Source organism: Hordeum vulgare, chromosome 3H, assembly GCF_904849725.1.
Source record: "Hordeum vulgare subsp. vulgare chromosome 3H, MorexV3_pseudomolecules_assembly, whole genome shotgun sequence".
Lineage (NCBI taxonomy): Eukaryota > Viridiplantae > Streptophyta > Magnoliopsida > Poales > Poaceae > Hordeum > Hordeum vulgare.
In genome coordinates, this window is record NC_058520.1 from 580,448,849 (window position 1) to 580,460,986 (window position 12,138).

General features: G+C 43.5%; 1 protein-coding gene across 1 annotated transcript; it reads right to left on the bottom strand.

The window, feature by feature from the left end:
* Positions 1 to 8,843: 8,843 nt before the first annotated feature.
* Positions 8,844 to 10,745, bottom strand: LOC123440741 (transcription factor BHLH6-like). Its single transcript, XM_045117289.1, has 4 exons — positions 10,464 to 10,745; positions 10,091 to 10,366; positions 9,698 to 9,868; positions 8,844 to 9,102 (listed from the first exon to the last, which is right to left on the bottom strand). Exons 1-4 carry the CDS (start codon positions 10,743 to 10,745, stop codon positions 9,001 to 9,003), a joined length of 831 nt encoding a protein of 276 aa, XP_044973224.1. The 3' UTR covers positions 8,844 to 9,000.
* Positions 10,746 to 12,138: the final 1,393 nt, after the last annotated feature.

A 12,138-nucleotide genomic window follows, 5' to 3' on the forward strand; every position in this document is an offset into this window, starting at 1 on the left:
AAATACTCCCTCCGTCACGGTTTGAAAAGCATAGTTAAACTTGCGTGCGTTTTCAAAATAGGCAAGGTTTAAAACGCGAAAGCAATTACCCCTATTAATTAGTACTGGTAGTACTACTCATGGATGCGCCCTCCCAATTTGCTGCTCACGCATTAGTACTAGTATTTTCTCAATTGATTAGGCGCATTAGCATCTACACCTGCTACATCTCACAACCAATCGATGACTACCTTGGTCCCAGAGATTTTCCAAGCGTGTCTTCTAAACCGTGACGGAGGGAGTACTAAAGAGACTAAAATCAAGTCAATGAGCATTTATTATCATCCAAACCCTCCAATCAAGAACCCGCCTGTGTTAAAGGAGAGGAGTTAAATGAGGAGAGAAATGACTAATCTACATTTTAGTAGGGGTATCCCTGACTAAATTTTTGTAGTCTCAAGACTAGTTTTAGCCTCTCTTTAATCAGGGGGGCTTGGAACTTTAAACTTTTAAAGAGACTATTTTTAGTCAGACTAAAATAAATCCCTTGAATCCAAGCACCCTCTAAGGGTGTGTTTCTTTACACAGACTTTTTGCTGTAGGGACTAAAAAAAGTCCCTTTTAGTCCCATGTAAAAGAAACATGAGGGACTTCTAGGGACTAAAAAGGTATTTGGGACTAAAGAAAGAAGTCCATATGGTGGGTATTTTTGGAACATTTTTGACACTTTTTTAATAGTGACTCTACTTTTAGTATGTCATTTAATAACTTCTAGTACATTACTAGGGGTAACATGGTCTTTTTACATCTCATTTAATGATCTCTAATCCTTATTTAGGTCATGCTTGGATACGTTTTAGTCCCGTGACTAAAAGTAGTGTGACTAAAACTTGCTAGCCTCACCCATGATTGGATCCAAATACTTAAGAGACTAAAATCAAGTTAATGAGCATTTATTATCCTCCCTCTCTCCTAATCCTAGTTGTCCCTCCCGCCAACTTATTGGCCTCTGTGTTAAATGAGAGGAGTTAAATGAGGAGAGAGATGACTAATCCATATTTTAGTAGGATATCCACTGACTAAAAAAAATTAGTCTCAAGACTAGTTTTAACCCTCTTTAGTCAGGGGTGTTTGGAACTATAGCCTTTTAAAGAGACTATTTTTAGTCAGACTAAAATAAGTCCCTTGACCCAAGCGTGGCCTTAGTCCCTGGAAAGAAACGGATAGAGACTAGTAACTTTTTAGTTGGGACTAAAAAACTCCTAGAACCTAAAAAAAAAACAAGGCCTAAGCTACTACTAGTATCTGTTATGAAGTAGCTGCACTATACACTAGCTCATTGTCACTGCATTCTTGTACTACTGCATGCAGCAGGCAGCGGCGCTTTTGTAGAAGCTGCGGATTAATTAGAGCAAGTACAATATTAGAGCCGGCTGTCATATCACCTATAGCCCATCTTATAGCTAACATGTTAGATATGATTTTTTTAACAACGTCATAGCCCGCGGTCGTTACTGTCAACATAGAAACACCGAGCCAGATAGCGTTCTTACGCACTGTCAGGCCGAGCAGACTTACGTGACAGGCCAGAAACACCGAGATAGGTGTCGTTTCTGAAAAATGTCACTGCCCCTCGCGTTTATATGCAGGACAACAACACCAAAGGCCTTGTCGTTTTTTTACGTTGTTTGGAAAAGCCAAGGCCTTTGACATTGTTACCCTGCAGGGTCGAATTTAGGGGGCGGGGGGCTAGACCCCCGGTAACAAATTGATTCTTCTACTATGGTTGTGATTGTTGTAGCCAAAAAAATTCACTTCACGTGAGATTTGCCCCCTTCATGGACAGATTCCCCCCCCCCCCGGCGTGCATGTATTCGTCCCTGCCGCCCTGCACAGAAACGCCAGCATCAGTGACGCTTCTAGAAACAGGGTCTAGCTCGATGTTTCTGGCCTATCACGCAGTGGCGGAGCTTGAGTGTGATGTCGGGAGGGGTAGGGGGGGCTAACATCATCAAATGATACATGTTTTGAGGGGCTAATAATAATACTTTGTTTTAATTATGTCTCCCTAAATTTCTTTTCTTCGGGGATTTGGGTTGGGGGGGGGGGCACAACCCCCTCAGCTATACACATAGCTCCGTCATTGTTGTCACGTATTTGTGCTCGGCCTTGCAGTAGGCAAGGGTAGAAACGCTATCTATCTCGGCGTTTATATGTTGGGTATTAATGTCACGGACTATGACGTTGTTAAAAGGGTTAGATCGTGAAATACTCACAGGACAAGTTTAGTTTGTGATAAAGATTTTTGAAAAGTTAAAATCAGTGATTTCGGCCTGAGTAACACAGGGCCGGTCACACTGTCTGTCAGCCTCGGTGCAATAGTTAGTTATCCATGTGATGCGCACATATAGCCTTTTGGCCGGCAACATGCAGTTCTACTGCTTTGCAATTGGCATGTCTGCTTTGCTTTCAGCAATCACCCTCTCTCTCCTTGATTATATATTCGCACAGTCTCCTGCCTGCCTTGATTTTGCTTGATCAAGGCCATAGCTAGAGACAGGCATGCATGCATGGCACATGTAGCAACATGCACGGCAGATACCTTAGCTTATACTAATGCACACTTACCACTAATTAACTGATGACTAGTAGTAGTAACTAGCAAGACATCTTGTTTAACGTATGTGCTGTCTACTCACGAAAAGAAGCCAGCTAGCTAGCTAGCTCATGTTGCCCAGCAGTGACCTACATAGAAAAGTCAGGGAATGCTACACAGGAACATATGAATGTTCAAGCATGGGCTATGCGGCTACATATAGCCTAACCAACAAGTGTACCAGTGTACTACTGTCTGTCGTCTATGACTGGGCCATCTTCTTCCACGGAGGAAAAAAAGGGGCACATGGGCAGGATCCATTCGCGTCCATTTAAAATGGAGTCAGATCGATCAGAGAGTGTGTGGTGTGTGCCAAGGCTCAAGGCAGCAGCTGCCGGAGCGTGTGAGTGCCAAGGCTCAAAGGCAGCTATATATATGTTTAGTGTCAGTCTGCAAGTGAGTCTGAGAGAGGCAGATCAGATCCATCATCCATACATCCACATTCATAATTTTGCTTGGGTGAGTGCGTGAGGGAGATCGCCCAAGCTTCGATCTGCCGGTTGCTAAGTTCATCATCGGCGACGGATCATCGGTATGAAGCTCCTGTTCCGGTGCCCCTGCTGCGCATGCTTCTGCTTCGTCAGGGCCAAGAAGAGCAGCCAAGGCAAGCAGGGAGGCGCTGGAGATGACGGGGGCAAGTTCCAAGGGAAAACCACAGATGTGTAGCTCTGGCTTTGGTTCTTGATCTGCACATCTTGCTTGCGTGCGTGTTCCTCGATCGAGAAGTTCTTATATATCTTCAGTTCTTTCAGCATGACTAGCTACGCTGTTCTACATGCTCATGTTAATCGCTTCCTTGTAGTTGTAGCACGTCCTTCATCACTCGTCTCTTTAATACGCCATGTAGCCACTATCTTTGTAGTTCATGGCTTGTCAATCAGCTTGTTTCGTGCCTTCGTATTGTGATTGTGTGTGTGGTCTGGTCTATAAAGGGCATAGTAATTATGTAATTTGGTGGACTGTCCTTTCATATGTTTGTATTTTCAGGTTACTGTTATGACCGGCGTGACTTATAGCCGGAGAAGGTTCAATGGACCCGTTTAGTTAAGGGCTTAGCCCAAGTTATCTTAGTTAAGTTAGGGGCTTAGCCCAACTTTCCTTATTTCTATTATCTTAGAGCTTATATAAATAAGTTGTAAGACACCTTTTAAAATTAAGCAATAAGACAATTCTATTGCCCGCTCCCAAAGAAGCCGGAACCCTAACCCTACCACCGCCTTCTCTACTCGCCGTCGCCTCCTCCCTGTGCCGAGACGGCGCCTTCGCGCCGGCCGCGACGCCCTTGTCTCCTCCAACCTCCCACGTACCCTTGTAACCTAAGGCATATGGCCGATAGAATCATAGTTTCTACCAGTTTGGTATCACAAGACTCTGGTTCGATCATGTCATCACCGCCGCCCGCCTCCACCGTTGCGCCGTCGCCCCCCCACCACTCCGATGATCACCACATCCGGCGGCCCGCACCTGCCCGCGGCGGCCTCTTCTGCCGCGCCGCCTCCTGCCGTCCTCACGCCGGAAGAGCTGACCGGCGCGATCCGCGACCTGGCTACCGCCGTCCAGGGCATTTGGCTGAACCTGGTCGCGCTCTACGGGTTGTAGCCGGCCGCGCCACCACCAACCAGCGCCGGCCCGCCCTGGCAGCAGTCGCCGCTGGCGGCAACCGCCGCGCTGGCATGGCCGATGCAGCCACCGTTGTAGCTGCCTCTGCCACCCTCGGTGGGGCCACGACAGCCAACCCTACAACCGCCGCCGCCGACTCCCACCACCTCCGGGCCGGGCCTGATCGCCGCGCCGGGGGTGCCGCTCAACCAGCTCCGCCCCCTCCTCGTCTCCGCTACCGGCCTGGGTGACCGAGTCGTCACAACCGGTCTACACGACGGCCTCGGCGACGCCGCACACCCAGTACAGAGGGCCCTCCAGCTTCGCCGTTCCCGACGGGTACCCGGCGCAGACCCCTCCACTACTCCGCGCCGACGAGCCATATCACCAGGGCGGCCCTAACCACACGCCGCCGTGCTTCGCCAAACTAGACTTCACCACCTACGACGGCACCGAGGACCCCCTGAACTGGCTCAACCAATGTGATCAGTTTTTTCGGGGCCAACGGACACTGGCGTCGGAACGCACCTAGCTCGCTTCGTATCACCTCCGAGGCGCCGCACAGACGTGGTACTACGCTCTAGAATAGGATGAGGGCGGCATGCCCCCTTGGGAGCGTTTCCGCGAGCTCTGCCTCCTACGCTTCGGGCCCCTTATCCAAGGGAGCCGACTAGCGGAGCTCGGCCGCCTTCCCTTCACCTCCACGGTGCAGGACTTCGCCGACCGCTTCTAGGCCCTGGCGTATCACGTGCCCCGCGTGTCGGCTCGTCAGCGGGCCGAGCTCTTTGTGGGCGGACTGCCGGATCACATCCGCGTGGACGTCGAGCTCCGCAGACCGTAGGACCTCCAGACGGCCATGTATTAGGCCTGAGCCTTCGAGCGCCGCACTGATGACGAGTTGATGGATATACTCCTCGCCCCTCGCTGGTTACCCCAAGTGAAAGGTGGAGATGTGGTGAGCAACAGATTTTCCTTACACGGAGACTGTAAGGTTTATCGAACCAGGAGGACTCCTAGGCTCAACAAGTAGGTGTCTTCCATCCTGGCGCTAGCAGAAGACGTGTACCTGCACACACAACAAATAACTTTGCTCCGAACGAGTACAAAGAGGTTGTCAATCTCTCCAGCCTTGTAGTTTGTAAAGGATCAAAACACAAGCGGGAAAGTAATAGTAATTGCAACGGAAAAGTAAATGAAAGCGGTAAATAATGGAGGTGTAAACAATGATGGTGATATGGACCGGAGTCACATGATGTTCACTAGTGATGTCTTTTTTCCAAAAGACGATAAACAACTATGCTTGAATAAACAAATCACAGTTGAGCAATTGACATAATTATGATCGCACCGCAATGCTAATTATGCTACTTGATAGTTAGAGGTTCAGTAGTAATGGATAGTACGCCAAGACAAGTAGATCGTTTATTCATCAACATCTACTTACTAATCATCCACCTTGAGATATCTATCCAGAACATCTCTCTGATATTAAGTTGCGAGCCCCACCCAAAGTGTAAACTCAAAACAACGGACAACTGCATCAACGAACTATGCGTAAGGTAAACAATCCTTGCAACCGTGGTCACAAGCACGGTTGTTTTCTCCCTGGTGGCAACAAACACATCCCCTAGTCTCATGTTTTTGTCACTCAAGCTAGACATCGAGCGCATGAACCTACAATCATGCATAACGCTTCCTTTTCGAGTTACAATCTACTACTTGACCAAAGCAATAAATAACAACGAAGAACATGCATGATTCATTAAGGAACATAATATAAAAGGATAATCAAGTATATAACTCATAACAATCTAATCATAATCTCATAATCCATCGGATCCCAACAAACCGAGCATAGCAATAGCAAGAGAATTACATAGATACCTTAATCATGTAGGGCAACTCATAAAGACTAACCATTGAAACACAAGATTGAAGAAAAGACATCACATAGCTACTATGTCATGCCCGTATGGGCCGGGCCGTGCCATGCTATGACGGCCCGGCCCGTTTGACTAGGTTCCCCTTGAATTTGTTTTAGGATCTCCCTCTGTATCAAACACCGACAAACCCTATTTAGGGCTGCAGGCGCCGATTACAATTGTTATCCGCAAACCGGCGCGTGCAGGCCTATTAGCTAGGCCGGTCCATTTAGAGCTGTTTTTTGTGTGTTTCATGATTCGAACCGGTGACCATACCGAAACAAATTATGCTGGTGCAACTACCCTGCCACCGTGTGGGATCTGGTAAAATTAAACTTTCTCATTTTGTTATTCTTTCTTTTCGCTATTCACTCTTTTTTCTCTTTTTACTTTTTTTTCCTTTCCCCTTTTTCCTTTTCGCATCCAAATGGCATTGGCTAGGCTTCCCACAGATTTTCTTCAAATTAAATGAACTATTTTTCAAATTTGATTAACTTATTTTTAAAATTTGACGATTTTTTTTCAAAACTGATGAGGTTTTCTTTATACTCTATGAACTTTTTTTAAAATTAATGAACTTTTTGTCAAATTTGATGAACTCTTTTCATGACCAATGAACTTCTTTCAAAATTGATGAACTCTTTTTCAAGTGTGTGGACTTATTTCGAAGTTTCACGAACCTTTTCAACTTCATATTTTTTTAATTCGTGAATTTTTTAATACATGATTTTTTTTGTTTTTTGAACTTGTTTGAATAGACATTTTTTTTTGTACATGTTTGTGAACGTTTTTTGAAACCTGAGAACTTGCACATGTTGCTCACATTTTTCCACTAAAAATCACGTTTTCCCAAACTGTATTCAAGAAATTCGAAAACCTAAGCTATAAAGTAAACCGTATGGTATGCTGTGCAATAAATAGCATGACAGCAGTCGTTATTATGATTTTCACGATGAATTTAATCACTAGCGGTAAGTTGGTCTGGTAGTTAGCCAAACATGCACGTGAGTGTAATGGTGTGTGTTTGATTCCTGTAAGAGCCCCATTTTCTGTTATTTATTTCACCACAGAATAGAATTCGCGCATCGCACTCGTGGGCCGACCCATGAGGGACTGATGCAGGCGCCAGTTCCCTTAATCAGCAACTTAGGCGCCGACTAGGAGTACCCCCTCTTATAGCTCATTGGGACAAGGACTTGGCGATTCGCATAAAGTAACTAATGACAGCAGCTAAACTTAACACTTATTGGAAAATCAAGAACAATTTCCCAAAATTCAAGCCAAATTTTGAATTGCGAACAATTTTTTAGAAGCGTGGACAATTGTTTAACATCAAAAAATAATTATTAACACATATTTAAATTCCTGTTTTATTTGTAATTTCCGAACATTTTTTGGAAAACACGAAACTTTTTTTTTGAAAACCCATTATTATGGAAACATGAATGTTTTTTGAAACACTTTTTTTTTTAAAACAGCAAACATCGTTTTTGGATCTGTGAACATGTTTTCAAAACATGATTTTTTTGTTTCAAAATCCTATAAATTTGAAATCAAAATGAACAATAAAATAAAATAAAATCCAAATAAATGTGAATTTATATGTGGCGAACTTTGAATTTTTTTATCGATGCTTGCAAATTTTCATCATGAAAGGACATTCGTGAAAGTCATGGAAGAAACCGGAAATCAGTACCTCAAAATGCTTTAAAAAATAATACTTTTGAATCAACGATTTTTTGCCACGACTTCCAGAAATGTTATTTCATAATTAACCTTTGTGAGCACTCAAAAGATTTGTCATTGTTTGCACCAAAGAAAAAAAACTTCAAAATTTATTGAATTTGTTTTCAATCTTGGATTTTACTGTTCACCGAGCTCATGTGATGAGCTCAAACTCACATACACCACGTCCTCATATGCTGCAATTACGATCATATAGCTTGACGCTGCTATTATTCATGAGTTACCAGTTCCTAGATGCGCAACACAAGCTGAATTATCTTAATAAATGATAGCGGAAATACTCAGAATTTGCAATTCACATGATACCAATGTTCCTTTTTTACTTGACAATTAATTATTTTTGTGCGAAGTGTTCAAAATGCTATAACTATTACGAAGAGAACAATAACAAATCTAATAGTACAAAGTAACTTCATAGATAGTCAATCTAGATATTTGTAAATCTATAGACCGTTAAATTCTTTTAAGTTTGACAATGCAAGTTGTAAGATTTCAAGCGAAATACTGGAAGTAGTTAACCCATAGCCCATAGATTCACGAGGCAATGTATATCCATCAATATCTATAGCTGGACACCTACATAAAAACTGACATGGAAAATACAGAGATGTGGTGAGAAAGTTGTATCCAATAAATAGACCAGCGAATGTGAAGAGCCAATAGTCATATTAATTTTGAGACATTATTGTGCCACTACAACCACATCATTTGGCAGAATGCAATAGTTTAGATAAAACACATATAATAAATTATATTGGCATTTTGAGACACTCCTAGCACAAGCTATTTATTTTGTGCGATCCAATGGATATCGTGTGCTATAAGAGGTTATTGCTTATTAGTTGACCACGAGACAGAAAATACAGTGGGACTGCTAAATACTCCATCCGTTCTAAAATAAGTGACGCAAATTTAGTACGAAGTTAGTACAAATATAACACTAAAAAACGACACTTATATTGAGACTGAGGGAGTATTATTTAATCTCTTTCCTTTTTGCCAAAACACCATGGCGTTCTTGTTATCCTGGAGTACACATGATTATTTGTAACTAACTAAGATGAACATGCAACGATGCATTGCATAACATCCCATGACTCAGTAGTAACTCATAGTACTTAGAGTACTTCCTGCGACATCAACTTGGGCGATTGCAGTCTCGATCAATTCCTTCATTTCGCTCTTATGTATTTCCTGCCTCTGAGAAATAAAAATTATATAATCACAAAACAATACAACTAGAACCAGCAATACAATGATCACTATCCATGTTCTTTTGATTTGACAATTGATTTTATATTCAAGTTCTTCAAGATCCCATATCTATTACTTTTTTTGCGAGACTATATCCATTACTTAGTAGACTAGTAATAATATTAGGAAGAGAATAATATCAAGTAGTCTAGTATACAAAGTAACTTATTATATGACTAATTACGATTGGTTTTGATTCAGCTTCAGATATATTTCAGTCATGGTCGACATCACTGAACTTCATATGATTTTGGTTTGGCCAAATTAAGGACCAAAATATCTACTTGAATTTGACAAAAATCAAACCAAGTATTTATGAAACTGTAAAAATAATTTTAAATTGCATGTGTCGTAATGGCTGAACTATTTTGACCAAAAGGCAATCATTTTAGCATCCTACCAAGATGATTGAAGTTTTGATGAAATTTCACTGAAACTAAAAGCCCCTTCTTCATGACAGTTTCAAATCTGTTGGCCGTCAAATCTTACGAAACTCTAGAAAGTTTGACAACGCAAGTGTTGATAAAGGACACAATATTACCTGTACGAGCGCGGTGTACGTCACCGTCCCGGACGCAACCATGATGTTGGCCGAGAACACGGCGAGCCGAAGGCCCTCGAGCGCGCAGCACACCTTTCCCATGGCACCCTTCCGGTGGCGCCACGCGACGCTCACCACCAGCAGCTTATCGCCAGCGCCCGTCACCCTCACCTGTCCATGTAATGAAATATTGAGCCGACTGGTTTGCTGTCCGCGCGCGGCGGGCCGGTGGTGCCGTGGTGGGGGTAGCAACCCAGCAGACGATGCCGCTAAAGATCGGAAGACCATGGTCCATGGCGTCAACATCAGGCAAGGTCCCCGTCTGCCGGTCGACTGTCATCTTCCGCAATCGTTATTGATGATTAAATAGATAAAGCACGTGGGCGCGTTTACCTCGATAGCCTCGACCGGCGGAGATGCGGCGGCCATGGCGGATGCGGGGGTCACCGCCGACGGGAGTGACATGGGGCTCCTTGTCTTCTTCACCGGTGGCATGGCGTGGCCGGCGTTCGGAACGACGGGCTGTACCGTACTAGTAAGCAGGTCGCCATGGCCATGTACCTCCGGTGCCGACTCAAGGAGGGATATCTCGGCGAGCATCCGGCGCTCCTGCTCCCGCAGCTTCTGGATGTACTCGATGGCGTCCTTGAGAATGGAGATCTTATCCATCTGCCAGGAAGAACGGTTGATTCTGAACTGCCGCATGCATGCCAAGTCCCAAGTGAATTTCAGTTGGTTGCTCAATCGTTGGCACCTACGTACGTACCTTGGTGATGTTTGGGACGACGCTCCGGAGGGCGTAGAGCTTGCTGTTGAGATTCCGGCCGCCTACGACGACGTTGTTCATGCTGCTCGCCGGCACCGCCGCCGACACCACTGGGGAGCTCCAGTATCCGGTGTCCGGGGAGCTCCAGTAGTCGTTGTAGCCGTCGGACATCTGCATGCTGCAATCCAGGTCAGTCGATTCATCCTCAGCCCTCTTCATCCTCTGTCCGGTAAGTTCGTACCTACGGCGCTCTTGTTTGTCCAAGCAAACCCAGAAGTCCATCCCTGCAGCTGTATCTTTTTTGTTCTTTTTCTTTTTTGCGAAAAACCTGCAGCTGTATGTGGACCCATCGTCCATCCAGTTTTGGATGATGTACAAGTTGCCGCTATCCAATATCCATGGTCTATTCCCTTGTTCCCACGCAAACCGAGTATAACTTCTTTGTTTCTTTTTCTCTTATACTTCCTCCGTCTTAAAATAAGTGTCTTAACTTTATACTCCGTCCGTTTCAAAATAAGCTTCTCAACTTTGTACTAGCTCTAGTATAAAATTGTACTAAGCTTGAGACAGTTATTTTGGGACAGAGGGAGTACCAGCTCTAGCATAAAGTTACATTAAGCTTGAAACAATTATTTTGAGACACTAACAAAAGTGGGTCGTGCGTTGCACCGGGTGAAAAAAATAATTATTATTAGCCTTTGTATGATGTAATTTAATGTGCCATTCGTTGCAATGGACGAGAAAGAACCTCACACGTTTTTAGTAACTCATTCATGTTCGACACTGTCATCGATGATGGTAGGAGTTTTGGTATCCGCAATTCAAAATATTGATAAAGCCACATCATTATCTCTGATGACGCCTCCTTCAACATCGCACTATCACTGAATGGAAGAGTTATGATACATTGAAGTGAGATTGTTTATGTAAGTATTATTTGATAAAGTTTTTTTGAGAAAGAAAATTATTTGATAATATTCAAAAGCCAACAGGTTTTTAGAATGCTACCACTTTTTTTTAGAAAATGTTGTTTGTTTGTTTGTTTTATTTGCAAGATTATGTTCCATTTCCTTTCCTTTGCACTATCTAGGCTTCGCTCTAACACAACTATTTCGCGTGGACATATGTAGGTTCGTTCTCTAAAAAAGACACAAACACTTTGGAGAGAGGAGCACACACTCATTTTGTTCCACATGAACAATAAAAGGAATAGGTTAATTTTTGGGTGGAGCAGCAGGGCAGCCACGTACACCCAAGTTGTGTAAGCCTCGTCCCGTGGACACAGTTGAAAGTTGACTCAGCTTTTATAATTGCATGACACCATCTGTCTTTCCCCTTCCTCATGGTGGCGCGGGAGGTTGTGGTAGTGTCGGCGTGTTACTGTAACACCCAAAATTTTTAAATTTGATTTCTTGATTTTTGAATTGTTTTTAAAATGGATTTTTAAAATTCTGGTTTTGATAAAAAGCTTTGAAGCTCTTTGACAACCTCTTTAAGAATTTTTTTGGAGTTTTGTTTTCTCAACCTACTAGTTTAAAAAGTATTCTTTTGGCCTCTTCTCAAAATGAATTGGTTTACCTCTTCTCAATTTGATTTGGAGGAGTTGTTGTACCATGAAAATAAAGATGTTTTGTCTGGATGCTCATTATGGACAGGTTAAACATCCAGGACATGC

What these genes read in the sequence shown, in the direction of transcription:
- LOC123440741 (XM_045117289.1), bottom strand. Translation starts at nt 10,745, where the DNA reads ATGGACTTCTGGGTTTGCTTGGACAAACAAGAGCGCCGTAGGTACGAA. An exon ending in TCGTCCCAAACATCACCAAG is followed by an intron (nt 10,367 to 10,463) that starts GTACGTACGTAG and finishes TCTTCCTGGCAG; the next exon opens with ATGGATAAGATCTCCATTCT. An exon ending in CGTACACCGCGCTCGTACAG is followed by an intron (nt 9,103 to 9,697) that starts GTAATATTGTGT and finishes TTTATTTCTCAG; the next exon opens with AGGCAGGAAATACATAAGAG.